The sequence below is a fragment of the Gallus gallus genome, chromosome 34, assembly GCF_016699485.2.
Source record: "Gallus gallus isolate bGalGal1 chromosome 34, bGalGal1.mat.broiler.GRCg7b, whole genome shotgun sequence".
Classification (NCBI taxonomy): Eukaryota; Metazoa; Chordata; class Aves; order Galliformes; family Phasianidae; genus Gallus; species Gallus gallus.
In genome coordinates this window covers 54,944-82,905 of record NC_052565.1, presented here as the reverse complement: position 1 = coordinate 82,905, position 27,962 = coordinate 54,944, and the positions used below count along the sequence as shown (strand labels likewise).

Below are 27,962 nucleotides of genomic sequence, written 5' to 3'. Positions count from 1 at the left end.
TCTCGTATCAAAGCGCGTTTATATAATTTATCTGTACATGAATGGGGGGGGGGGGGGGGGGAATGGGGGTGGAAGTGCGTACCGCGGGGGGGGGAGGAGGGGGTGACCGCCCCCCCCCGAGCTGCTTAAAAAAAGAAAAAGGAGAGGGAAGAAAAAAAAAGACACTTCATTCTTTTCTTTTTTGCATTTAAAAGGAGGAGCCCCCCCACGCCTCCCCGTGGGTGGGGGTCCCGGGGGGGGGGCGGGGACGGGCCCCCATTGCTCTGCTACGCCCCCCCCCCCGAGGGGGGGAGAGTGGGCACTTATGTTTGGCACAGGAGGGGCGGGGGGGGGGCCCCAAATCCTTGGGGGGGGGGGGTTCCCCATCTCCCCCTCCCCTCTTTGGCACGGGGGGGGGGGTCATCAAATGAGGTGGGGGGGGAGGCTGCACCCTGCCCTCCCCCCCCACACACACACCCCTCAGCCCCAAACATTGCTTGAGGAGGGGGGGGCACACGACAGCCCCCCCCAACCCCCTCCCTTGTGTCCATTTCTCCCTTTTAGACCCCCCCCCTTCCCCCCGTTCTTTCAATGGGGTTTTGGGTTCCTCCTTCTCACCCCACCCCTGGAGCTGAGGGGAAGGGGGGGTGGGTTCCCCATGGGGGGGTGAGGCGGGGGGGGCGACCCCTAACTGCCCCCAGGGCCGGCGTTCAGGAAGTAGGTGGTCATCTCCCCTTTGCCTTTGACCTTCACCACCCCGCGGCACTCCAGCACGTAGCCCTTGGCTGCCAGCACCTGGTACAGGTCTGTGGTCACCTGAGATGGGGGGGGGGAAAGGGGTGAGCTATGAGGTGGGCGGGGGGGGCGCAGGGACCCCCCCAACCCCCCAAACCATCCCTATCACACCTGGATGCGGTCGGGCACGCCGGTGCTGTCCATCCGGCTGGAGACGTTGACGGTGTTGCCCCAAATGTCGTATTGGGGTTTGCGTGCCCCGATCACCCCCGCCACCACCGGGCCCATGTTGAGACCTGGGGGGTGGGGGGGGGGGGGGGGGGGGTCGGCAGAGGGTGGTGTGAACCCTCCTGTGGGGTGTGGGGGCGGTGCGAGGGAGGGGTGTGCAAAGGGGGGGGTGCGATATGTGAAGGGGTGGGGGGGGCCGTGTGTGCAATGGGGAAGGGGTGTACAAAGGTTTGTGCGTGCAAATAGGTGTGCAAAGGGGAGCGGAGGCGATGGGGTGTGTGTGCAAATCCCATTCCCTTTCCTGTGACCCATCATCCCAATCCCATCTCATTCCCATCCCAATCCTAATCCCAAACCCATCTCATCCCCATCCCTGTGACGTTATCCCAATCCTAATCCCATCTCATTCCCATTCCCATCCCAATCCCAATCCTAATCCCAATCCCATTTCATCCCCGTCTCATTCCCATTCCCATCCCCATCCCTGTGACCCATCATCCCCATCCCAATCCCATCTCATTCCCAATCCTAATCCCATCTAATTCCCATTTCCATCACCCCCATCCCAATCCCAATCGTAATCCCATCTCATCCCCATTCCAATCCCAATCCTAATCCCATCTCATTCCCAATCCCATCCCATCCCCGTCTCAAGGCTCTGCACGTGCGCAGGTAAAGCTGTGTGTAAAGGCTTCTGCGTGCAAAGGGCGTGCAAAGACCACAGGGCGTGCAAGCAGGAGGGGGGCTTGTGCAAAGCAAGCGGGGGGGGCACAAAGGGGGGTGGGGGGCGGAGAGGCTGCGTGTGCAAGAGGGAAGGGAAGGGGCGTGCAAGAGGGAAGGGGCGTGCAAGAGGGAAGGGGCGTGCAAGGGCCGTGCAAAAGCGAGGGGCGGGGGGGGGGGAAGGGGGGGTGCGGACGCACCGATCTTCATCTGGAAGTTGTTGAAGGAGTGCTCGTTGATGTACTTCATCTGCTCCATCAGCTGCATGGCGTAGTCGGCCAGCGCGGCGATGTGGCTGCGGCCCTCGCGGTCGTAGGTGGCGGCGTTGAGCCCCGAGGCTGCCATGTAAGTGCTGCCGATGGTTTTGATCTTCTCCAGCTGCCGGTATTTCTGCTCGCTGATGATCTGCGGGGCACGGCGGGGGGGTTCTGCTGCACGGCCCCCCCCTCCACCCCCACCCACCACGGGCTGCCCCGCGCCCCGTCTGCGGCCTCAGCCCCACGGCGCCGCCGCCCCTTTACGTCTGTACGCGTCCCGCCCCCCCCACGGTCGCCCCACTCTGTGACCCCCCCGCATCCCACCCTATCCTCCCCCCATACATCCCGCCCCACCGTGTCCCCACTCTTTGCCCCCCCCAGGACCCCCCGCATCCCACCCCATCATCCCCCCATGCATTCCATTCCTCTCCATCCCATGTGTGGTGCTCTGCACCCCCCCAGGACCCCCTGCACCCCACCCCATGGTCCCCCCATGCACTCTATCCTTATGCACCCCATGCACAGTGCTCCATGCCCCCCCCAGGACCCCACGCATCCCACTCTATCATTCCCCCACACATCCCACCCCACAGTCTCCCCACTCTGTGACCCCCCCAGGACCCCACGCATCCCACCCCATCATCCTCCCATGCATTCCACCCCACGCTCTCCCCATAGACCCCACCCCACGGTCCCCCCACGCACGGTGCTCCGTGCACCCCCCGCAGGACGCCCTGCACCCCACCCACGGACGGCACCCCGTGGTCTCTCCATCACCCCCGGCACCCCACAGACCCCCCCCACCTCATCGAAGTCGGCGATGATCTCGTTGAGCAGCCGCAGGCACTCCACGCCCTCATTGTTGGCCTCCAACTCCACGTAGAACTCGGAGAAGTTGCTGATGGAGGCGAACATAACGGCCACGCACTCACAGGACTGGTAGTAGAGCTCATCGTTGCGCCGCTCCCGCGCCAGGAAATGCGCAGCCACGTCTTTGGGGAGGATGTTGTGCAGCAGCCGCCGGTTGTACGCCTGCAGCTCCTCCATCTCCTCCTTCTCGCCCGTCGCCTGCAGTGTGTGGGGTGGGGGCGCGCCTGGGGGTCTTCATCCCATCCCTGTGACCCGTCATCCCCATCCCATCCCAATCTCATCCCCATCCCATCCCATCTTCATCCCATCCCCGTGACCCGTCATCCCCATCCCATCCCAATCTCATCCCCATCCCATCCCAATCTCATCTCCATCCCATCCCTGTGACCCATCATCCCCATCCGATCCCAATTCCATCTCCATCCCAATCCCATCTCCATCCCAATCCCATTCCCATCCCCATCCCATTCCCATCCCCATCCCCATCCCCATCCCCATCCCCATCCCCATCCCCATCCCCATCCCCATCCCCATCCCCATCCCAATCCCATCCCTGTGACCCATCATCCCCATCCCATCCCCATCCCATCCCCATCCCATCCCCATCCCATCCCAACCTCATCTCCATCCCAATCCCATCTCCTTTTCCATCCCCATCCCTGTGATTCATCATCCCCATCCCATCCCATCCCATCCCATCCCAATCCCAATCCCAATCCCAATCCCATCTCCATCCCAATCCCATCCCCATCCCCATCCCAATCCCCATCCCCATCCCCATCCCCATCCCCATCCCCAACCCCATCCCCACCCCTATGACCCATCGTGCCCATCCCAATCCCATCCCCCTCCCATCCCCACCCCCAGCCGCGTACCCCCCCTCCCCACCCCATACCCGACCCCCCCCCCGCCCCCCCACCCCATACCTGCAGCTTCCAGAGGAAGTCGAGGCGCGCGGTGGACTCCACCTGCTGTGCGTGGAGGTACAGCGCCAGGGCGAAGACCCCCAACACCACGGGGGTGACGTAACGCAGAGCCACCTTCCCCTCCACCGGGCTGCGGGACCCCAAACCCACTGCTGAGTGCTGGGGGTGGGGGCACAGCTCTGCCCCCCCTCCGCTAACGGGGATGTGATAGTGGGGTCTGTGCCCACCTTGGGGGTCTCGAGGCTGTGCCCGACCCCAAAGGTGCAGCTGGAGCCCGGGGACGTGGCCAGACCTCAGCAACCCTAAAAAGAACCCCCCCCCAACCCCAAAGAGCCCCCCCTGACCCCAAAGATGCCCCCAGAGCCCACTCCACACTCACCATTCCCCCTGGGTGGCGTTGAAGGAGGGTCTGTAGGGAGAGCACATGGGGGTCACTGAGGGGCAGAGACCCCATATAGACCCCAAGGGGGCACAGAGGGGATCCTATAAGGACACAGAGGGGACAGGGGGACACAGTAGTGACCCCGAGGGGACATGGAGGGGACACTCATAGTGAGGGGGTCACATTAGGCTGGTGACCCCATGCTGACCCCAAGGGGGCCCTATAGGGACCCTACAGGGACCCAGAGGGGACAGGGGGACACAGTGGGGTGGTGGTCCTATGGTGAATATGTGATGACCCCGAGGGGACACGGAGGGGACCCTATAGGGACATAGAGGGGACACTATAGGGACACAGAGGGGACAGGGGGGTCACATTAGGGTGGTGACCCCATACTGACCCCAAGGGGGCCCTAGAGGGAACTTGTAGGGACCCAGAGGGGACAGGGGGACGGAGTGGGGTGATGAAGCCATGGTGACCCCAAGGGGACACAGTGGGGACCCTATAGGGACCCAGAGGAGACACTATAGGGACATGGAGGGCACAGGGGGATCACAGTGGGGTGGTAACCTCATGGTCAACATGTGATGACCCCAAGGGGACACAGAGGGAGCACTATAGGGACATGGTGACCCCAAGGAGACACACAGGGGACCCTATAGGGACAGCGAATCCATGGTGACCCCAAGGAGACACACAGGGGACCCTATAGGGACCCAGAGGGGACAGGGGGATGCAGTGGGGTGGTGGTCTTATGGTGAACATGTGATGAACCCAAGGGGACACGGAGGGGACCCTATAGGGACACAGAGGGGACAATGAGGGCACATTGAGGGACAGTGAAGCTATGGTGACCCCAAGGGGACACAGAGGGGACCCTATAGGGACAGTGAATCCATGGTGACCCCAAATGGACACAGAGAGGACCCTATGGGGACACAGAGAGGACCCTATAGGAACCAGAGGGCGCAGGGGTATGCAATGGGGTGGTGGTCCTATGGTGAACATGTGATGACCCCGAGGGGACACAGAGGGAGCACTACGGGGACAGCGAATCCATGGTGACCCCAAGGGGACACAGAGAGGCCCCTATGGGGACACAGAGAGGCCCCTATGGGCACCCAGAGGGCGCAGTGGGGCGCTGACCCCATAGCGCAGACGCGCCGGCCCCGCGGGGACGCGCCGTGTGTGCACTCACAGCGCGTGCGCCAACAGCAGCAGATCGGCGTTGTCGAAGAGCGCCGCGTGGGGTCCCTCCGCCAGCGCCAGGTATGCGCCCCCCAGCGCCGCCCCCAGCAGCAGCTTCCCGGCGCTGCTCAGCTGCAGGAAGGCGGCGGCCGCCAGGAGGCTGAGCACCACGCTGAGCGTCACGTACTGCGGGCCGAGAGGGGCAGCCGTGGGGGCGCCCATAGGAGCTCAGCCCCTCTGCGGACCCCGCGGCACCCGGAGGAACCTGGCTCCTTTGGGGACCCCACGGCACATATAGGAACCTGGCTCCTTTGGGGACCCCATGGCACATACAGGAACTCAGACCCTTTGGGGACCCCATGGCACTTATAGGAACTCAGATCCTTTGGGGACCCCACGGCACATATAGGAACTCGGCCCCTTTGGGGACCCCATGGCACCCGTAGGAACCCAAACCCTTTGGGGACCCCATGGCACCTATATGAGCCCAGCTCCTTTGGGGACCCCATGGCAGTGCCCTATAGTCGTGGGGACATCACATCTGTGGGGACCCCACGGCACCTATAGGAACTCAGCCCCTTTGGGGACCCGACGGCACATATAGGAACCTGGCTCCTTTGGGGACCCCATGGCACTTATAGGAACTCAGCCCCTTTGGGGACCCCATGGCAGCACCTCTGGGTACACCGCACCCAATGGGACCCCACGGCAGTGCCCTATAACCCCGGGGACACCGCAGTGCGCAGACCCCGATGCAGCACCTATGGGATCTCAGCCCCTCTGCTCCCCCACCCCCACCGCCACCCCACTTTTAGGGCCCCCCCCATCCCCACTCACCTCAGGGAAGTCGCAGCCCCCCCCCTGCGGCCGGCACAGCCCCGGGGGGGCCCCCAGGGAGATGTTGAGGGCGCGCAGCTCACACGGCCCCACAGCTGTGGGGCTGACATTGAGGGCGCGCGCAGCGCAGTCCCGCAGCGGTACCCGACTGCAGGAGAACTGTGGGGTGATGGGGGGGGGCAGTGGGGTGAGGGGACACCTCAGACCCCCCCATCCCCATCCCTGACCCCACCCCTGACCCCATACCATCGTGATGAAGCGACACCCCATACCCCATATCCCCCCCCATCCCTGACCCCGTACCATGTTGAGCAATGGACACCTCAGACCCCCCCGTCCCCCCATCGTCCCTATCCCTGACCCCATCCCTGACCCCATATCATGTTGATGAAAGGAGACCCCATACCCCACACCCCCCCTGACCCCATACCATGCTGATGAAGGGCCACCTCAGACCGCCCCGCCCCCCCATCATACCCCCATCGTCCCTATCCCTGACCCCATTCCTGACCCTATATCATGTTGATGAAGGGACACCCCACACCCCCCCACACCCCCCATCCTCCCCCCTGACCCCATACCATGCTGATGAATGGACACCCCATACCCCCCCCCCCGCCCCCCCGCCCCCATACCATGTTGATGAAGGGACACCCCATATCCCCCCATCCCTGACCCCATACCGTGCTGATGAAGGGACGCCCCCCCCGCCCCCATACCATGTTGATGAAGGCGGTGATGAAGACGATGATGACGACGAGGACGGCGGTGGCGGTGCTGCGGGACCGGGAGCGGACGATGGAGCGGGAGAGGCGCTGCAGCACCGGGGGGAACAGCTGGGATGGGGGGGGGACACTCCGTTAAGGTACAGCCAAACCCCCCCCACGACCCCCCCACTGCCCCCCCCCCCCCCCAACTCACGTTGATGCACGAATGCACGGCGCAGATGAAGAGGATGGAGGAGAGGAGGAGGAAGGCTCCGATGTAGGCACCGATCATCAGCGGGGAGCTGTGGGGCGGCCGGTGAGCGCTATGGGGTGGGCTATGGGGCCCATGGGCCGGGCTATGGGGCCTATGAGGGCTGTGAGTACTATGGGGTGGACTATGGGGCAGGCTATGGGGCCTATGGGGGCTGTGAGTACTGTGGGGTGGGCTATGGGCGCTATGGGGTGGGCTATGGGGTGGGCTATGGGATCTATGGGGGCTGTGAGTACTGTGGGGTGGGCTATGGGCGCTATGGGGTGGGCTATGGGGTGGGCTATGGGATCTATGGGGGCTGTGAGTACTGTGGGGTGAGCTATGGGGCTTATGGGGTGGGCTATGGGGCAGGCTATGGGGCCTATGGGGGCTGTGAGTACTGTGGGGTGGGCTATGGGGCTTATGGGGTGGGCTATGGGGTGGGCTATGGGGTCTATGGGGGCTGTGAGTACTGTGGGGTGGGCTATGAGCGCTATGGGGTGGGCTATGGGGTCTGTGGGGTGGGCTATGGGGCCTATGGGGGCTGTGAGTACTGTGGGATGGGCTATGGGGTGGGCTATGGGGCCTATGGGGGCTGTGAGCACTATGGGGTGGGCTGTGAGCACTATGGGGTGGGCTGTGGGGCGCTGTGGGGTGGGCTGTGGGGCGCTGTGGGGCGCTATGGGGCGGGCTGTGGGGCACTCACAGGGGGAAGATGATGAGCTGCACGCAGCAGATGAAGCAGAAGACGAGCAGAGCGCAGCCCACGTAACCCCCAAAGCGGTTATCGACCTTCTTGGAGTACTGAGGGGGGGGGACAATGTGAGGATGTGGGGGGACGGAGGGGGATATGGGGGATATGGGGGATATGGGGGATATGGGGGGATATGGGGGGATATGGGGGGATATGGGGGACGGAGGGGGACCGGGAGGTTGGAATGGGAAGGATGGAGAGGGCAAAATAGAGGGGACCCCAAAGGGTGGAGGGGAATAGAGGGATAGAGATGAGAAATGGGGGACCCCAAAGGATGGAGGGGGAAATGGGGGACCCCAAAGGACAGCGGTGAGAAATGGGGGACCCCAAAGGATGGATGGAAAGGAATAGGGGACCCCAAAGGATAGAGTGGAAATGGGGGACCCCAAAGGACGGATGGAAGGAATAGGGGACCTCAAAGGATGGAGGAGAATAGAGGGATAGAGGTGAGAAATGGGGGACCCTAAAGGACAGAGGTGAGAAATGGGGGACCCCAAAGGACGGATGGAAGGAATAGGGGATCCCAAAGGATGGAGGGGGGAAATGGGGGACCCCAAAGGACGGATGGAAAGGAATAGGGGATCCCAAAGGACGGAGGGGGGAAATGGGGGACCCCAAAGGACGGATGGAAAGGAATAGGGGATCCCAAAGGACGGAGGGGGGAAATGGGGGACCCCAAAGGACGGATGGAAAGGAATAGGGGACCCCAAAGGACGGAGGGGGGAAATGGGGGACCCCAAAGGACGGAGGGGGGGGGGCTGTGCAGACCCCGTGGGGTGGGGGGGGGGTGCGGCCCCACCTTCCTCTCCAGCTCGGGGCTCTGGAAGGTGAGCAGGAAGCGCCGCACGTGGTCCTTCCGCAGCTGATCGATGCTGCGCGCGTCGATGGCGCGGCCCAGGAACTCATCCACCTCATCCTCGGGGTTGAGCGGCTCCTGGGCACCGCGGCTGCGCAGCAGTGGGGTCAGCAGCCGTGGGGGGGCGCGGGGGGGGGTTGGGGTGAGGGGTGGGGGGTCGGGGGGTTGGGGGGGGGACGACTTACTTGTCCTTGGTGGAGTCATCGATGCCCTGCGGGGGATGCAGAGGGGTCAGGGGGTCTGCTTAGGGGTAGGGGGTCAGGGGTGGGGGTCAGGGGTTGGGGTAGGGGGTCAAGCTTAGGGGTCAGGGGTCAGGGGTCAGGGGTCGGGGTCAAGGTTAGGGGTCGGGGGTAGGGGTCAGGGCTTAGGGTTAGGGGTCAGGTTAGAGGTCAAGGGTGGGGTGGGGTCAGGGGTTGGGGTCAGGGGTCGGGGGTCAAGGTTAGGGCGTAGGTTTAGGGGTCAGGGGTAGGGATTAGGGGTCAGGGTTGAGTTAGAGGTCAGGGTAGGGGTCAGGGGTTGGGGTCAGGGCTTAGGGTTAGGGGTCGGGGTCAGGTTAGAGCTCAGGGTAAGGGGTCAGGGGTTGGGGTCGGAGTAGGAGCCAAGGTTAGGGGTCAGAGTTAGGGGTCAGGGGTAGGGGTTGGGGAAAGGGGCCGTGGGGAGGGGGGCACCCCGAACAGGACAGGGAACCCCATAAAAGGATACGGAGCCCCAAAGGGGAATGGGGCAGCCGTGGGGCTGCGGTCGGGCGCAGGATGCAGCCCTGGAGCTGCGATGGGAACACACAGGAAGGCGGTGTGGGGCTGATAGCGCTGCTGGGGGGCTCAGAGCACTGCTGGGGGGCTGAGTGCATTACTGGGGGGGCTGAGAGCATTATTGGGGGGCTGAGAGCACTGCTGGGGGGCTGAGAGCACTGCTGGGGGGCTGACAGCGCTGTGGTGTGGGGTCCCCCCCATAGCAGCGCTCACCATCTGCCGGAACGCTTTGCAGTCTTTGGGGCGGCTGAAGGAGCGCTCGGGGACCCAACGTGGAACCAAAGCCTCCGCTGAGCCCGCGTGGCTGCGCTGCAGCTTCGCCAGCAGAGCCTTCTCCTCCTTCTGCGGGGCACAGCGCCGCGTGAGACCACGGCGGGCACGGACACGCGTGGGCGTGGAAGGGAGCACCAAGGGGGCGTGGGGGCGTGGAATAATGGGGGCATTGAAATACATGGTCGGGGGATAATGGGGCCGTGGAATAATGGGGTCGTGGAACTACAGGATCGTAGAACCATAAGGGGTCATGGAACCATGGGGGCATGGAAATATATGGTCATGGAATAATGGGGTCATAGAAATATATGGTCATGGAATAATGGGGTTGTGAAGTAATGGGGTCATAGAAATATATGGGCATGGAATAATGGGGTCGTGGAATAATGGGGTCGTAGAACCATAGGGGTCATGGAACCATGGGGGCATGGAAATATATGGTCATGGAATAATGGAGTCATGGAGTAATGGGGTCATAGAAATATGTGGTCATGGAATAATGGGGCCGTGGAAGCATGGGGATGTGGAATAATGGGGGCATAGAAATACATGACCATAGAACCATGGGGTCATGGAATAATGGGGACATGGAGTAATGGGGTCATAAAACTATAGGATCATGGAACCATGGGATCATAAAAACGTGCGATCATAGAGCCCATAGGGGTCACAGAACCATAGGGTTGTGGTCAGAACAACAGGTCAGGGAACAACGGGGTCATGGGGGCGTGGAGCAGTGGGGTCGTGGAGCAATGGGGGCATGGAGTAATGGGGTCGTGGAGCAGTGGGGTCGTGGAGCAATGGGGGCATGGAGCAATGGGGGCATGGAGTAATGGGGTCGTGGAGCAGTGGGGTCGTGGAGCAGTGGGGTCGTGGAGCAGTGGGGTCGTGGAGCAGTGGGGTCGTGGGATCCCACATCTGTCGGGTCACGGACCCACAGAACGCTTGGAGCCGGAAGGACCACCCACACACCTCTCTGACACCACCCCCCCATCCCACCCCATCCCATCCCCATTCCTGTCCCTTCCCTGACCTATCATTGTCCCACCCCATCCCCATCACCTTCCCATCCCTTTCCCACCCCATCCCCGTCCCATCTCACCCCAACCCATCCCCTCCCCTCCCCTCCCATCCCATCCAATCCAATGCAATCCAATCCAATCCCATCCAATCCAATCCAATCCCATCCAATCCCATTCCACCCCACCCCACCCCATCCCATCCCCATCACATTCCCATCCCTTTCCCACCCCCTTCCCGTCCCACCCCCTTCCCATCCCATCCCATTCCACCCCACCGCACCCCCTCCCACCCCACCCTCCCACCCCACCCCATCCCCTCCCCTCCCCATCACCTCCCCACCCCCTTCCCACCCCACCCCACCCCACCCCCTTCCGTCCCACCCCACCCTCATCCCCCCCCCGCACTGACGCGCTTTTGGCTGCATCCCACGACGAGGAACGTTTCGATGTTGTGCTCCTTCAGATACGCGTTCCGCTCCCCGCCGTTTCCCGGCTCCACCTCGTAGTCCCCATTCAGGCACTGCAGCGTCGCCCACGTGATGTGGATCCGCCTGCGGACAGCCGGCCGACCCTATAGGGCGAACCCCCCCCCCCCCACCTCCCCCCGCCCCCCTTCCCGGCGCTCACCCCGCTTTGCCCCCCGCCTCCATGTGGTTGGCCAAAGTGACGTCGTTGGACCACACGTCGAACTGCCATTTGCGCAGCCCCAACACCCCGCAGTGCACGCGGCCGCTGTGGATCCCCACGCGCATATTCACGTTCACACCCGTCACCTCGCGCACCAACCTGGGGGGGCGCGGGGGGGTCACGTGGGGCGGAGCATATATGGGGGGGGCACATATATTGGGGGGCACATGTGGGGGTCGTATATGGGGGGGCACGTGGGGGGGGTCATATATGGGGGGGCACGTGAGGGGGGCACATATGGGGGAGAGCATATATGGGGGGGGCACGTGTGGGGGGGGCATGTGGGGCGGAGCATATATGGGGGGGAGCATATGGGGGTCATATATGGGGGGGGGCACGTGGGGGGGGCTCTTGTGGGAGGGGCCAGCGGGGGGGTCACATATGGGGGAGAGCATATATGGGGGCGTACATATGGGGGGGGCACATGTGGGGGGGCACACATTTGTGGGGGAGGTCACATGGGGGAGAGCATATATGGGGGGGGCACATATGGGGGGCACATATGGGGGAGAGCAAATATGGGGGGGTCACATATGGGGGGCACATGTGAGGGGGGGCACACACATAGGGGGGAAGGGTCATATATGGGGGAGAGCATATATGGGGGGGCACATATGGGGGCGTCACATATGGGGGGGACACATATGGGGGGGGCACATGAGGGGGTGGGGTCACCTATGGGGGGCTCACGTATGGGATGCGGTCACATATGGGGAGGGTCACACACATATGGGGGGCCCCGTATGGGGTCACGCCGCAGGGATGCGCCCCCCGGCCGCACACACTCACGAGATGGCCTCAATCATATCCACCCCCATCTCCACGCAGCAGTGCGCGTGGTCCCCCCGCGCCTCCGGCAGCCCCGACACGCAGTAGTAGCAGTCGCCCAGGATCTTAATGCGCAGACAGTGGTTCTCCTGGGGGGGATATGGGGGGTTGGATGTGGGGGGGGGTGGGGGGATAGGGGGGGGGTGGATATGGGGGGATATGGGGGGGGATATGGAGGGGGATGTGGGGGGTTGGATATAGGGGAGGGATATGGGGGGGATATGGGGGGGATATGGGGGGGGGATATGGGGGGATATGGGGAGGTGGATATGGGGGGGGATATGGGAGGGTTGGATATGGGGGGGGATATGGGGCGGGACATGGGGGCCAGGGGATCCCTCGTTGCCCCCACTGTTCCCACCATTCCTATTGCCCCCCCTCATTGCCCCCATTGTCCCCCCATTCCCATCATTGTCCCCCCCCATTCCCATTGCCCCCAGATCCCCCATTGCCCCCCACGTCACCATTGCCCCCCATATCCCCTCTGCCCCCACGTCCCCATTGCCCCCCATATCCCCACTGCCCCCCATGTCCCCACTGCCCCCCACGTCCCCCCCCCCCCACCCACCGCCGCCAGCTTGTCGAAGCGTGCGAAGAGCTCATTGAGCGTCATCACCAACTCCTGCGCCGTGCATTGGGACGCCAGGCTGGTGAAGCCCTCGATGTCAGCGAAGAGGATGCTGCGGGGGGAGGAAGGCCGTGGGGTGGGGATATGGGGTGACGCCGCCGTCGGACCCCCCCCGCCCCCCCCATCCCGCAGTACCTGACGTTGTCGTGCTTCTGGATGTAGATCTTGTGGAACATCATGTCCTCCTTCTTGGTGTTGATGTCCTCCTTCATCTCCATGGCCACGTGTTGGGGCAGCACCGACAGCAGCAGCCGCTCCTGCGCCCCACAGCGCCCATCACCCACCGTCCCTCCATCACCACCCCTGGGGGTCCCCTCCATCACCACCACCCCCAGGTCCCCACTGTCCCCCCCAGGTCCCCATCATCCCCACGTCCCCATTACCCATTGTCCTTTTGAGCCCCCACTGTCCCCCCCACCTCCATTGACCCCATGGTCCCTGGGTCTCCAACCTCCCCCACCACCACCCCACCACCCACAGTCCCTCCATCACCACCACCCCTTGGGGGGTCCCCACCGCCCCCATGTCCCCCCTGCCCCAGTGCCCCCCCGTGCCCCCACCTGCTGCCGGTTCTCCCTCTGGAGGTGCAGCCGTGCCTGGATGTACCCACGGGTCTCCTGGAAGGCTTTTCGCTGCGCCACCTCCGCAGGGTAATGGGTGCAGACCCCCACCACGTTGGTGCAGAGGAAGATGAGGGCGTTGGCGCTGAGCTGAGGACAGCGGCACCGTCAGCAGTGCCACCAGGACCCCCCCCCACCTCCATCCCCTGCACCCCAAAACCCCCCACACCCCAACCCCCCCCCCCCCTCCGTACCCCAAATCCTGGGCCCAGTGGGGAGGGGCCTGCGGGGGGTTAAGGACAGGGAATGGAGGGGGCACAGGGAGTGGGGCACTCAGTGGGGGGGGATGTGGGGCACATGGAGATGGGGGGAACCGCTGTCACACCCACCCCCCACCCCACGGCTTGGAACTACCAGCTCTGCCCCCTGCACCCCAAAGCCCGGAGTTCACGTTGGGGGGCTGCGGGGGGGGCAGGGATGGGGATGGGGACATCCAATGTGGGGAGACAGAGGGTAACCGGGAATGGGGGGAAACAGAATGGGAGATGTGGGGGTATGGGGGGGCGCAGGGGATGTGGGGGCACAGGGGACCCAGGGAAGGATGATGGGGGGCACATTGGGGAGGGGGAAATCAGGGCAAGAGGGGATGTGGGGCTGTGGGGACACGGAGATATGGGGTTGTGGGGATGTGGGGACATGGAGATATGGGGTTGTGGGGATGTGGGGACATGGAGATATGGGGATGTGGGGATGTGGGGCCCTCCAGGAAGCAGCAGTGGCTGCAGAGGGAGCACTGCGGTTTCCCCCATCCCCGTCCTTTGGGATCACAGCCAGGGTTATTTATAGGGCTGGAAGGGGGGGGAGCGGTCCCAGCATCCCGGCCCCACTGGCAGCCCCATAGGGTCACCCCGCCGGGGTTGTGCCCTCTGAGCCAGGGGCAAAGTGGGGGGGGGATGGGGGAATATGGGAATGATGGGAATGTGTGGCCTTGGGGACAATGTGGCACCGGGGGCAGATGGGGGCTTGGAGACCCCCCCCCCAATCCCCGACCCCACAATGGTGGCTTTGTGGCCGCCCCCACCCCACCAGAGCCACAATGGGGGGTTTGTGTGCAGCCCCATAACCTGTGGGGCCCAGAGTGTGGCTGTGGCCATGGGGGGGGGGGGGGGGGAGCAAAGGAGACTGGGAGTCGCCCCTCCCCCATCCCAGCCCCCCCCAGCCCCCGCTCCCCCATAACTCCCCTCTGCCCCATCCCTCCCCACCTATAACCCTCCTTCCCCCCCATAGACCCCCCACCTCATCCCTGCCCCCCATAACCCCGTCCCCTCATTCACACCCCCCTCCACCCCATCCCCACCCCCCCCATAACCCCCTGCCCCCACCCCCCCACGCCCCCCATATCCCCACCCCCCCATTCACAGACCCACACCCCCCTTCTCCCCATAACCCCCTCTCCCCACTCCTGCTGCCCCACATACACCCACTGCACCCTATCCCTGCGTCCCCTCCCCCCCATATACACCCCACCACCCCTTATAACCCCGCCCCCGTAGCCCCGCCCCCTCTCGTAGTCCCGCCCCCACCACCTCCCTCCCTCCAATAAGCTCACCCCGAGCCCCGCCCCCACGTAGCCCCGCCCCCTCCCTGTAGCCCCGCCCCTATCCCTCTCCCTCCAATAACCACGCCCCGTAGCCCCTCCCCATCACCTCCCTCCAATACCCTCCCTCCCTGAAGCCCCGCCCCCTCGCGTAGCCCCGCCCCCCATGCCTCTTCCCTCCAATAACCACACCCTCGTGGCCCCGCCCCGTCGCGTAGCCCCGCCTCCATTACCTCCCTCCCTCCAATAACCTCACCCCCTACAAGCCCCGCCCCCTCTTTAGCCCCGCCCCGACGCATCTTCCCTTTAATAACCACACCTCGTACCCCCGCCCCCTCACGTAGCCCCGCCCTCTCTCCTAGCCCCGCCCCATCGTCTCTCCCCTCCAATAACCACACAGCGTAGCCCCGCCCCCTCTTTAACCCCGCCCCCGACACACCTTTCCTTTAATTACCACCCCGTAGCCACGCCCCATGTTTAGCCCCGCCCCATCGTCTCCACGCCAATAACCACACCGCGAGGCCCCGCCCCCTCCCTTAGCCCCGCCCCCTCGCCTCCCTCCCTCCAATCCCCTCGCCCCGCGCAAGCCCCGCCCCCTCCTTAGCCCCGCCCCCTACCTGCCGCCACAGCAGCGGCTCGTCGGCGCACAGATGCCACGTGACGCCGAGCTGCAGCGCGGCCAGCAGCGCCCCGGCCAGCACGGCGGCGCGCATGCGCACGGGCAGCAGCGCGTAGGCGGCGTAGATGCAGAGCACGCCCCACCAAACGCCCTCCGCCGCCCCGCGCGGGGCCACCGCGGCCGCTCCCAGCAGCGGCACCGCCGCCAGCAGCCCCAGAGCCGCGTAGCTCAGAGCGCGCACCGCCTCCCGCGGGAACGCGCCCCGCCCGCACAGCACCGCCAGCAGCGCCGCCGCCGCCGCCGCCGCGCTCAGCGCCGCCGCCACCGCCGCGTTGGGGGCGCCGGGCGCGCAGTGCAGCGCCAGCAGCAGAGCGCACAGCAGCGCCTGCAGCCCCAGCAGCACCGCCAGGCGGCGCCGGTCGAGCTGAGCGAAGTAGCGCTGGTAGAGCAGCTCCAGTTTGAGCGACGGGAAACGCCGGGAGCGGAAGAGCCGCGGGGCGCGGAGCGGCGCCGTCGGCCGGGGGGGGTCCGCGCCGTCCTCCGCCGCTCCGCCGTCCGCCCGCGGAGGTCCCCGGGGGGCGTCGCGGCGGAGGCGGCCGCAGAGCGCGGCGGGGCGGGGCGGCGGTTTGGGGCCGTTGCGGTCCCCCCACGCCGTCTTCCGGTCGTCCGCTTTGGGGGCCAGGAGGGCGCTGAACCACGACATGCTGCGGGGGGGGGGGGGGGGTGAGGGGGGGGCACGAAGAGCACCGCGAGCCGACGGCGCAGAGGGGGGCTGAGCACCGACGGGGACCCAAACCCACGTGGGGGCTGAGCACAAATGGGGTCCCGCGGTGCTCGGCCGCCCCGGAGCCCCCCGACCCATCTGTGCCCCAATGGGGTCTGCGCTGCGGGGGGGCTGAGCCCAAATAGGGACCCAAACCCAAATGGAGACCTGAGCCCAAATGGGGCCCTATGGTGCTCAGCCGCCCCGGAGCCCCCCGACCCATCAGTGCCCAATGGGGTCTGCATGCACCTACATGGGGGCTGAGCCCAAACGGAGGCTGAACCCAAATGGAGACCTGAGCCCAAATGGGGCCCTATGGTGCTCAGCCGCCCCAAAGCACCCCCTGAGCCATCAGCGCCCAAACGGGGTCTGCATGCACCTACATGGGGGCTGAGCCCAAATGGGGACCCAAACCCAAATGGAGACCTGAGCCCAAATAGGGTCCCCCAGTGCCCACCCGCCCCAAAGCCCCTCTGACCCATCAGCACTCAAATAGGGGTCTGAACCCAAATGGAGACCTGAGCCCAAATGGGGTCCTGTGCTGCTCAGCCACCCCAAAGCCCCCCGACCCATCAGCGCCCCAATGGGGTCTGCACCGCATGGGGGCTGAGCCCAAATGGGGTCCCCCGGTGCTCATGCAGCCCAACCCCCCCCACCCCATCAAATGGGATCAGCGCCCAAATGGGGCTCTGCACCCACACGGGGTCAGCACCCAAACGGCACTGAGCACAAATGGGGGCTGAACCCAACCCGACCCCCCCCCCCATCAGCACGAAATGGGGCTCCACACCCAAATGGGACCGGCACCCCAACGGGCTCTGAACCCCAACGCAGCCCCGCAGTGCTCACCGACCCCAAAACCCCCCCATCCCATTCACCCCCAAACGGGGTCTGCACTGAGACGCGGTCGGCGCCCACGTGGGGGTCCACCCCCGAATAGGGGCTCACCCAGCGCCCAAACGGGGGCTGCGCCCACACGGGGGTCCCACGGCAGCCCCCCCCCCCTCCATCCCATCAGCACCCAAATGGGCTCCGAACCCAACCGGGCTCTGCAGTGCAATGCGGTCGGGACGGGGTCGGCACCCAAAGGGGTCCCGCACCCCCCGCCCCCCCCATCCGCACCCAGAGGGGTTCAGCGCCCCAAAAGGGTCCCGCGCCCCTCCGCCCCCCCGCGGCCCTCCCGGCTCCGCACCGCCGCTGTTTGTTCCCGCAAACAGCGGCGGTGCGGAGCGCGATGCCGCCGTCGGTTCCCGGTCCCGGTCCCGGTTCGGGGCCGCACCGCCCGTCCCGCAACGTCCCGCAGCTCCGGGCGTCCCCAAAGGGCACCGGGAGCACCGGGACCGCATTGACGGGACACGTCGGTACCGGACCGGGACGGCGGGGGGGGTGGGAGGGGGGAAACGGCACCGGAGGGGCGCACAGCGGTACCGGAAAGAGCCCCTCCCGCAGCGCCCCGCGCCCGGCCTTAAAGCCGCCGCTCCCCGCCCGGTACCGACCGCCGGTACCGCACCGCCCCGCCCCGCCGCTCCGCTCCCCCCTCCCCCGACCCCCGGTACCGCACTCACCTCCGGCCCCGCACCGCCCCTCTGCTACGCGGCCGTCCGCTCCATCGCGATCCCCATCGCCGGTCCCGGTCCGCCCGCACCGCCCCGCACCGCCCTCCGCCCGGATCCTCTCCCGGGCGCTCCCGGTCGCGGCCTTAAAGGCGCAGCGGCGGTGCGGTGCGGTGCGGCCCGGTCCGGCGCGGGGGGGTCCGGTGCTGCGGGGGAGGCGCGGGCGGAGCGCTCGGTGCGGGCACACGCGCGGGAGTGACATGGCGGGGACACGGGGACACGCGCGGCCCTTTGTGCGCGGCCCCGACGCACTCAGACCCCCCCCCCAATGGGGACGCCCCCCCCCCTCCTCCCCTTTTTTTTTGCACGCGCACCGCCGCGCCGCTTTGCACACTCACGTCGCCCCCCCCCCTCCGCACGCGCATCCCTTTGCACGCACACAGCGGACACCCCGAGCGTGCGCGAGCCCCCCCCCTTTGCACGCGCACTCCCCCCCTGCACACCCATCCTTGCACGCGCGCGCGCCCTTCCGCGCACCTCTTGCACGCGCACACGCGCGTCCCCTCGCACCCCCCCCCCCCTTTGCACGCCCCATTCACGGATCTCTATGTGCTCCCAACCCCCCCCCACGACCCCCCCTCTGATCCCCCCATCCCAATGGGGGTCCCGCCCTCCCCCTCCCCCCCCCATAGCACAGCGCAGAGCCCCTCCCCTCCCCCCCCCCGCGGCGCTCGGCCCCGGGGAGCGCTGATTAATCATTAATTAACGCCGCTCCGCGCGGAAGTGCCACCGCAGCGCTGGAGGGGGGGGGCGGTGTCACCGTGTCCCCGCGGGGCAACCACTGCCCCATAGCGGCACGTGTGGGGGTGTCCCATAGGGGAGGGGGGGGCGGAGGTGGAGCCGGACCCCGCTGGACCCAAATCCTATGGGGGGGCCGTGGGATGGAGGCTATGGGGGTCTCTGGGCGGACTCTGATCCTATGGGGGTCCATGAGATGGGCCCTATGGGGGTCCTTGGGATAGGCTCTGACCCTATGGGGGTCTTTGCATGGACCCCGATCCTATGGGGGTCCCTGGGATGGACCCTATGGGGGGGCTCTGGGCTGACCTGGACCCTATGGGGAGGTCACTGGGATGGATCCTGACCCTACAGGGGTCTTTGGGATGGACTCTGACCCTTTGGGGGGTCTCTGGGTGGACCCTGACCCTACAAGGGTCCCTGAGATGGACCTGGACCCTATGGGGTCTTTGGGGCTGACCATGACCCTATGGGGGTCTTTGGGATGGACCCTATGGGGGTGACTGGACTGACCGTGACCCTACAGGGGGTCTTTGGGATGGACCCTGTGGGGGTCTCTGGACTGACCCTATAGCGGGTCTTTGGGATGGACCCTATGGGGGTCTCTGAACTGACCACGACCCTATAGAGGGTCTTTGGGGTGGACCCTCTGGGGGTCTCTGGGCCGGACCCCAACCCTAATGAGGCCCCACTGTGCAGTGCAGCGGTGCGGGGCCAGGCCGGGTCCGGTCCAAACGGGGGGGGGGGGGAGCCCAGGGGTGACCCCCAGCACAGAGAACGGAGAGATGGGGGCAAAGCCCCGCGTGTGGGGGGGGTTACGGACACGGACACGCGTGGGCGCTGGGGAGGGGGGGGGGGCGGGGGCGGGGACGCTCGGGACGCCCCCGGCGGCCCCGTGTGATGCGGTGCGCGGTGCAAACGGCGGCGGCGGTGCGGCCCTTCCCCGGCGGATCACCGCGGTCCGATTCCGGGGGCGGGGGGGGATCCGCCGGGTGGTACCGTCGGTACCGCCGCCCCCGGGGATGTCCGCTCCGACGCAGCCGTCCTCACCCGGTTCGTTCCAGGTGAGCGGGGTCGGTTCGGTGAGGAATGCGGGGGGGTGGGGGGGGGGGAGGGGGGGGGGAAGCGCAGCAGCACCGGGAGCCGCCCCGTATGGAACGTCCCGGTACCGCCCGGTACCGCCCGGTGCTCACGGAGCCCCCCCGGCCCGCAGAGCCCCCGAAGGATCCCGAAACGGAAAAGCCGCTTCAAACGGTCCGACGGCAGCACTTCGTCCGACACCACGTCCAGCGTCCTCCGGCGGCAGGTGAGCGGAACCGGAACCGAACGGCACCGGGAAACGGCACCGGGAAACGGCACCGGGAAACGGCACCGGGAAACGGCACCGGGCATCAGCGGGTGTGGGCTCTGGGAACGGAGAAATGGCACCGGGAACCCGAACCGGGCGTCGGCACCGGGAAACGGGAACGGAAACCGGGCGGTACCGGGAACCGGAACCGGGCGTTGGGTACCGCCGGGCGTCACCGGCACCGGGAGCCCCACCGGGCACATCAGGGAGCTCCGTGCCCCCCCCCACCGGTGCCGCTGAGCACCAGAAGGACCCCCTCCCCCCCCACACACAGCCGGTACCGGAGGTGGGAACGGACCCACCGCTTTCCGGTACCGCCGCAGCGGCCGCTCCGCACCGCTCCGCGGGGAACGCTGCGTCAGAGCGCACCGGGAGCGGCACTGCGGCGCGGGGGGGGCAATGAGGACCGGCGGTGTGGGGGGGTTGGGGGTGGGGGGCGCCGTGCGCCGCTCCTCCCGCTCCGGTAACGGCACCGCCGTCATCTCCGGAACCGGGGAGCACCGGAGGGGGTTATGGGGGGTCCTCATCTCCGTGCCCCCCCCCAGCACGCTCGGTGCTCCCGATCCCATCGGTGCGCTTTCAGCACCGCGGAGAGCTCCCGCTGCCCCCCCCCCCCCCCCCCCCCCCCATTACCGGTCCCCCCCCCACCCAAAAGGCCCCGTTGTACCGAGCGGTGCCCCCCCTCACCCCCCCCACAGGGCTGTTGTAGCCCACAGCAGTGCCGGTGCTCCCCCCCATAGGAGCGGTATAACGGGGGGGGGGGGGAGGGCCGGTCCCGGTCCCATGGGGCGGTGGGGGGGGGGGTGTAGGGGGGGTGTGGGGGTGCGGCGGTGCGGGGGGGGCGGGTGCGGCTCCGGCCCCGTTATACCGCGCTGTGCCGCTTCGGGACCGGACGGGGCCGCCGCGTCGGAGCATGGAGGTACCCCAACCCCCCCCCCCCCCCCCCCACGGGATCCCCCCCCCGGGACCCCCCCCGTATAACGCTCTGGGAGGGGGGGCGGGGGGGTACGACCCCACCTCCGAGCCGTGCGCCTCCCCAATCCGTTGGGATTTGCCCCCCCCCGCACAGAGACCCTCCGTGATGGGGGGGGCCGCGGGTGGGAGGAACACGAGGACCCCCCCCGGTCAAAGGCTCCGGGGGGGCGGGGGGGTGGGCAGAACCCCTCCTCCAACCCCTTCCCCCCCCCCCAGATGGGGTTCGCCCCCTCCGTGCTTTGCTAAAAGCCCCCCCGCCTTTTATGGGGGGATCCGGGGGTGGGGGGGGCACCGCAGCCTGGGGGAAAAGGGGTAAAATAGAGCCCCCCCCCCCCCCCCCCTTCCCGCTCCGGTGCTGCGGGGGCGGCGGCTCCGCGCTCCCCCGGGGGGGGGGGGGGGCGGGGAGGGGCGGTGGGAGGGGCGGGGGAGGGCCGGGCGAGGCCGAGCGCAGCCGAACCGGAGCCGGATCGGTACCGGCGGTGGGAGCGGGGGGGGGGCGGTTCGGTTCGGTTCGGTTCGTCCCGTCTATGTCGTTTTCTGACTCCAGCGCGACGTTCCTATTGCACGAGGTACCGCCGGTACCGGGGGGGGGGGGCATATGGGGGTGTTATGGGGGGGGGGATATGGGGCGGTGTGATATCGCGGGGGGGGGTCATACTGGGGGGGTCGGGCCGCCCATAGACCCTTTGTTAACCCCAGATATGGGGGGGGGGGGGGGGGCGGTGTACGTGGGGGTGTACGTGGGGGGGGGGGGGGTGTATGGAGGGGGTAATGGGGGGGGGGGGGGGCAGTGCTGGGAGAGCCCGATTGCTGCGTGGGGGGGGGGGGGGGGGGGGGGGCGATGCTGCACTGCTGTGGGGCCCGGAGTGCTTTGGGGGGGCGGGGGGGGGGCTATAAATATATCCCTGCAGCTCCGGCACTGCTCTGGATACAGCGGGGAGTGGTTAAAATGGGGGAGGGCACCGGGGGGGGCAGCGTGGTGACCCTACGTCATTATGGGGGGGGCATTGGGGGTCACTGTACTGACCCTATGTCAGTGGGGGGGGGGAGGGGGGGGCGTGGTGACCCCCATCTTCTTTTGGGGGGAGCACTGGGGGTCGGTTTGTTGTCACCTCATCTCATTTGGGGGGGGATTGGGGGTCACCACGGTGACCCCATTTGTTTTATGGGGGGGGGGGGAAGGGGGGGGAACTGCGTGTGCCCCCCCCCCGGGTTGGCACCCATAGTGATGACCCCCAAAGTAGTGGGGCTCTATGAGTGACCCCAATGGAGTGCAGACCCCTGGGGGGGGGGGGGAGGAACATCCCCACATCCCAATGATGCCCCCCCACCCCGTGCCGCCCCCATTGCCCTCTGATGTCCCCATGATGCCCCCATACGGTGTCCATCCCATCCCCAACCCCACACCTCCACCATGGCCCCAAGGATGGCACTGGGAGGTCCCACGTCCCCATTGTCCCCATCCCAAACCCCACAATAACCCCATGACGGCCCCATGTCCCCACCCCTATGATAACCCCATGACAGCCCCATGTCCCCACCCCTATGGTAACTCCATGATGTCTCCGTGTCCCCATCCCCAAAATGTCCCCACATCCCTGGGATGTCCCCGTCCCCATAATAACCCCATAAGGTCCCCAGCCCTACAATAACCCCATGATGTCCCCATGGCCCTGGGATGTCCCCATCCCCATGATGGCCCCATGTCCCCATTCCCATCCCCATAATAACCCCATGACGTCCCCAACCCCATGACAGCCCCACGTCCCCATCCTCATCCCCATGATAACCCCATGATGGCCCCAAGATGTCCCCATCCCTATGATATCCCCATAGCTCTGCGATGTCCCCAACCCCACAGTAACCCCATGGCAGCCCCATATCCCCATTCCCAGCCCCATAATAACCCTGCGATGTCCCCAACCCCACAATAACCCCATGGCAGCCCCATGTCCCCATTCCCAGCCCCATAATAACCCCACGCTGTCCCCATCCCCACGATAACCCCATCCCAATGACGCTCCCATCCCCCCTCCCATCCCATCCCTCCATCACCCCACTGCCCCACACCGTCCCCATGACCCCGGGGGTCCCTCCCCACACCCCCCCCCATATAGGGCTCGGCCGATTCCTACACCAGCCGCCCCTCTCTGGACTCGGACGCGTCCCTGGAGGAGGACCGCGAGCGGCGCGAGGGGCAGAGCCGTGCTCAGCAGCAGCTCGAGAGGGCCAAGGTACGGCCCTATGGGTCCCCCAGCCCTCTATGGGGCGCTTATGGGGCGCTGACCCCCTCCCCAATTCCCCCCCCCAGCACAAACCCGTCGCCTTCGCCGTGCGCACCAATGTCAGCTACTGCGGAGCGCTGGATGAGGAGTGCCCGTTACAGGGGGCAGCAATTAACTTCGAGGCCAAAGATTTCCTGCACATTAAAGAGGTGGGGAGGGATATGGGGGAGGGGGCGCAGGGGGGTGTGGGACCCCCCCCCTCCAAAGCTGCTCGTGGGGAGGGGGGGTGGTTGTGGGGATGGGGTGCGCTCTCCTCGTGCGCTTGTGGGGATAGGGGGGATATAGAGTTGTGGGGATGGGGGGGGGGACATAGGGATGTGGGGATGGGATGGGGGGGCAGCCAGGTGTAGGGACCCCCCCAAGGCCTCACCCCCCCCCCCCCCCCATTATCTCTGTGCAGAAATACAGCAATGATTGGTGGATCGGGCGCTTAGTGAAGGAGGGGGGGGACATCGCCTTCATCCCCAGCCCGCAGCGCCTGGAGGCCGTGAGGCTCAAACAGGAGCAGAGAGCGCGGTATGAGGGACCCCCCAACCCCCTCCCCCTCATTGCCACCCCCCCGGCCCCATAGGGCCCCCCCTCACCCCTATTCCCCCCCCCCCTTCATATCCCCCCAGGAGAGCTGGAAGCGCTCCGGGCATTGGTGACAGCGGGAGCCGGCGATCGCCCCCCCCTTCATTAGGTGAGGGGGTGGCAATAAGGGGGGGGCGGGGGGGTCTATGGGGCCGTCACCGACCTCTGCTCCTTCTCTCCTATCCCCAAAGCCAAACAGAAGCAGAAACAGGTGAGATGGGGAGGGGGCTTTGGGGGGGGGGGGGGTGTGGAACCCTCTCTCCATGTGGTTGGAGGGGCGATGGGGAGGGGGGTGGAGGGGACACCTCTGCCCATATAACTGTGGGGCCGGAGGGGCACCTGGTTGAGGGGGGGGGGTTGCTGTGTGGGAGCTCAGGGCACTGACACCCCCTATCCCCCCCCCACAGACGCAGCACATCCCCCCCTACGATGTGGTGCCCTCCATGCGCCCCGTGGTGTTGGTGGGGCCCTCCCTAAAGGGATACGAGGTAATGGGGGAGGGGGGCAGGTTGAGGCTGGGTCCATCCCCCCCCCGCCTTATCCCGTAACAGATGGGGTGACAGTGGGGTGCCACATGGCTGCCCCCCCCCCCCCCGGTGCTGCCATCTGCTCCGCTCACCGCAGGTCACCGACATGATGCAGAAAGCGCTCTTCGATTTCCTCAAGCACAGATTTGACGGCAGGTGGGGGCCCCCCCCGACCCCAACCCTACCCCTAACCACCCCCCCCCCGACCCCAACCCTACCCCTAACCACCCCCCCCCCCAACACCCACAGACCCCCAAATGCCACCTCTGTGCCATCCCCACACTCCATGGCCCCCCAATACCACCTCTGTGCCACCTCACAGACCCCATGGACCCCACAGACCCCCACTACCACCTCTATACCACCCCATGGACCCCCAATGCCACCTCTGTGCCACCCCTGTACCCCCAATGCCAGCTTTGTGCCATCCCCATACCCCACGGATCCCACAGACCCCCAGTACCACCTCTGTGCCACCTCACGGACCCCACAGACCCCCAATGCCGCCTCCCTGCGGTTCCCCCCCCCATACCACCGTCCCCCCCCAGGATCTCCATCACCCACATCACGGCGGATCTCTCCTTGGCCAAACGCTCCATCCTCAACAACGTGGGCAAACAGGCGCTCCTCGAACGCTCGGCCGCGCGCTCCACCATCGGTGAGGTGTGGGGTTGGGGGGGGGGGGTCACCCTATGACTCAGCACCCCCCTTCCCCCCCCACCCCAGACCCTAAAACACCCCCATTTATCCCGACCCCAAAAGCGGAGGTGCAGAGTGAGATCGAGCGCATCTTCGAGCTGGCCAAGTCGCTGCAGCTGGTGGTGCTGGATGCTGACACCATCAACCACCCCGCACAGCTGGCCAAGACCTCGTTAGCACCCATCATCGTCTACGTCAAAGTGTCCTCCCCCAAGGTGGGGGGGCTGTGGGGCTGCAGGGAGGGGGGGGGGGGGGGTAGGGGGCCGCCCCATATCTCTGCATCCTGTTCTGTCCCAACGCGCATCCAAAAAGGGGCGGCCATGGGGTACCCCACCTCCACCCCACAGCCCAACCCCAACCCTATGGGCACTCAACTAAAGGGGCAGCCCCCCCACCACGCTGCCCCCCCCAGCATTATCCCCCCCCCCCCCATCCATAGGTCCTCCAGCGGCTCATCAAATCCCGTGGCAAATCGCAGGTGAAGCACCTCAACGTGCAGATGATGGCAGCGGACAAACTGGTGCAGTGCCCCCCGGTGAGACCCCCCACCCTGGGGACACCCATAGGGCCCCCTCCCCCCCCGCCCGATCCCTGGCCCCATATCCCCCCCACCCCAATACATCCCCCCTCCCCAGGAGCTGTTTGATGTCATCCTGGATGAGAACCAGCTGGAGGATGCCTGCGAGCACCTGGCTGAGTACCTGGAGGTGTACTGGCGTGCCACGCACCACCCACCCCACAGCCCCCACGCTGTGCCCTCCCCCAGCAGCCTCCCAGGGCTGCAGGTACCACTCGACCCCCCCACCCCAAAAAGGGGGCAGCCATGGGGTCCCCCAATGCCACCCCCACAGCCCCATCTCCACATCTCCCCCGGTCCCTATGGGCATCCAACCAAGGGGCAGCCATAGGGACCCCCCTCCCCCCCCACTGACCCCATAGCACCACTATTCCCAGCTGCAGGGACCCCCAGATCCCCCCAAGCTCCCTATGGGAAGAAGGACAGCAATGGGGTCCCCCCAATGCCACCCCCGCAGCCCCATCTCTGCATCCCCCATTCCTATAGGCATCCAACCACGGCCCAGCCATGGGGTCCCCCCCATAGCACCACCATCCCCCATTGAAGGTACCCCCAGACCCCCCCCCAGCTCCCTATGGGGAACAGAGCAGCCATGGGGTCCCCCAGTGCCGTCCCCACAGCCCCATCTCCGTGTCCCCCCCATCCCTATGGACATCCAACCACGGGGCAGCCATAGGGCTCCCCACACTGACCCCATAACACCCACCCCCCCCACTGAAGGTACTCCCAGACCCTCCACCCCCCACCCCAAGCTCCCTATGGGAAGAAGGACAGCAACGGGCTCCCCCAGTGCCACCCCCACAGCCCCATCTCCACATCCCCCCCATCCCCACGGGCATCCAAGCAGGGTGCAACCATGGCTTCCCCACAGCCCCCCCCACGGCCCCTCTCCCCCCCCCCCAGGGCCAGCAGCTGCTGGAGGAGCGGGGTGAGCACTCCCCCCTGGAGCACGACAGCCTGATGCCATCAGACGAGGCCAGCGATCCCTCCCCCCGTGCGTGGGGGGGTCCAACCCAGCGCAGCTCACGGCACCTGGAGGAGGAGGAGGAGTACGGGGGGCCCTACCCCGACCTCTACCAACCACACCGACACCACAACTCGGGGCTGCACGGCCCCCCCTCGGCCCCCACCGCAGCACAGGAGCGGCTCCTCGAACGGGACCCCGATAGGAACTGGCAGCGCAGCCGGCCCTGGGCCAAGGACAGCTATTAGGGGCTGGGGGAGGGTTGGAGGGGGGGGGGCACGGCCGGGGCCCGGCCCTGCAGCTCGTCATACCCGTGCCCCCCCCAGCTCCACGCTGGGGGTGCTCAGACAATCTCCCTTCTCTTGGGGAACAGCGGCAGCTTCCCGGCACGCCGTCAGCCATACTAAGCACATGGGGGGGGGGGGGGGGGGGGGGGGTCGGCGGCCAGGATCCCCACCCCACCCCCCCCCCTCGGCTCCGGGTGACCCCAGAGCTGCCCCACAACTCCACCCCACCTCAGCTTCCCCTGCATTGCACGCTGCCCCATTCCCAGCAGCAAAGGGTGCCTCCCCCCATAGGGCAGGCGGGGGAGTGGGGGGGGCAGCTCCAGCACGATTCCCCCCCCCCTCCCTTGCAACACAAAGCACTGCCCCGAGGACATTGGGGGGGAGGGCTGTGCCCACCTCCCGGGGGGGTCAGGCTGTCCCCTTCCCCTGCATGGGACCCCCAGGAGGAGGGGGCCACACCGCACGCTTCGCTCTGCACCGTTCCCCATTCACCGGTAGCCAACAGCTTCCTCCCTGAGGGGGGGGGGCAGGGGGGCAAAGGGGGGGCAGCCAGACCCCATGTGTGGGGCTGCCAGACCCCATATATGGGGCAGCCACCCACGCCTGCGCTCGCTGTCCCCGCTGTCCCCAATCCCATCACCGCGCAGGCCCTGTAAATACAGCGCCCACCACCCCCAGCCAGGGGCTGCTCCACATGTTGGGGTGGGGGGGGGCATGGGGGGGTCCGTGGGACCCTCTGTGGGGAGCAGCACCCCCCGGCAGCGGAGGGGATGGGTGGGAGCCACAGATTTGTTACAATTTTTTTTGTAGAAAGCACTGATTTCCCTGTAAGTTGTTTCAGAAACACGAGAGTGCTCGGAGTCTGTGTGCGTGGGTGTGGGTGTGGGGGGGTGAGATGGGGGGAGAGCAGCATGGGGGGGCTGCAGGGGGGGGAGGAGGGGGGCGAGGGGGGCTCTGA

General features: G+C 66.6%; 2 protein-coding genes across 6 annotated transcripts; one reads left to right on the top strand and one right to left on the bottom strand.

Moving 5' to 3' along the window:
• Nucleotides 1–4: 4 nt before the first annotated feature.
• Nucleotides 5–18,228, bottom strand: LOC107050028 (adenylate cyclase type 6-like). 2 transcript variants are annotated; one of them, XM_040654803.2, is made up of 22 exons: nucleotides 17,984–18,228; nucleotides 15,654–16,359; nucleotides 13,440–13,589; nucleotides 13,015–13,136; nucleotides 12,820–12,931; nucleotides 12,213–12,340; nucleotides 11,364–11,522; nucleotides 11,146–11,287; nucleotides 9,655–9,783; nucleotides 8,875–8,900; nucleotides 8,633–8,780; nucleotides 7,786–7,883; nucleotides 7,044–7,131; nucleotides 6,842–6,958; nucleotides 6,123–6,281; nucleotides 5,296–5,471; nucleotides 4,095–4,124; nucleotides 3,716–3,845; nucleotides 2,724–2,987; nucleotides 1,863–2,067; nucleotides 886–1,010; nucleotides 5–795 (listed from the first exon to the last, which is right to left on the bottom strand). In XM_040654803.2, exons 2-22 carry the CDS (start codon nucleotides 16,356–16,358, stop codon nucleotides 667–669), a joined length of 3,342 nt encoding a protein of 1,113 aa, XP_040510737.1. In that variant the 5' UTR covers nucleotide 16,359; nucleotides 17,984–18,228; the 3' UTR covers nucleotides 5–666. The 2 variants fall into 2 exon arrangements, with proteins under 2 accessions (XP_040510737.1, XP_046760922.1); XM_046904966.1 differs by having other exon boundaries at nucleotides 11–795; nucleotides 9,655–9,780.
• On the top strand, nucleotides 17,665–27,348 carry LOC107050029 (serine/arginine repetitive matrix protein 1-like). 4 transcript variants are annotated; one of them, XM_025145683.3, is made up of 14 exons: nucleotides 17,665–19,833; nucleotides 19,983–20,075; nucleotides 23,210–23,326; nucleotides 23,404–23,526; nucleotides 23,778–23,893; nucleotides 23,995–24,059; nucleotides 24,142–24,161; nucleotides 24,358–24,438; nucleotides 24,575–24,633; nucleotides 25,026–25,135; nucleotides 25,240–25,391; nucleotides 25,616–25,711; nucleotides 25,812–25,961; nucleotides 26,657–27,348. In XM_025145683.3, exons 1-14 carry the CDS (start codon nucleotides 19,450–19,452, stop codon nucleotides 26,963–26,965), a joined length of 1,875 nt encoding a protein of 624 aa, XP_025001451.3. In that variant the 5' UTR covers nucleotides 17,665–19,449; the 3' UTR covers nucleotides 26,966–27,348. The 4 variants fall into 4 exon arrangements, with proteins under 4 accessions (XP_025001451.3, XP_046760923.1, XP_025001452.1 ...); XM_046904967.1 differs by having other exon boundaries at nucleotides 17,665–19,851; XM_025145684.3 differs by lacking the exons at nucleotides 17,665–19,833; nucleotides 19,983–20,075 and adding an exon at nucleotides 21,526–21,661.
• Nucleotides 27,349–27,962: the final 614 nt, after the last annotated feature.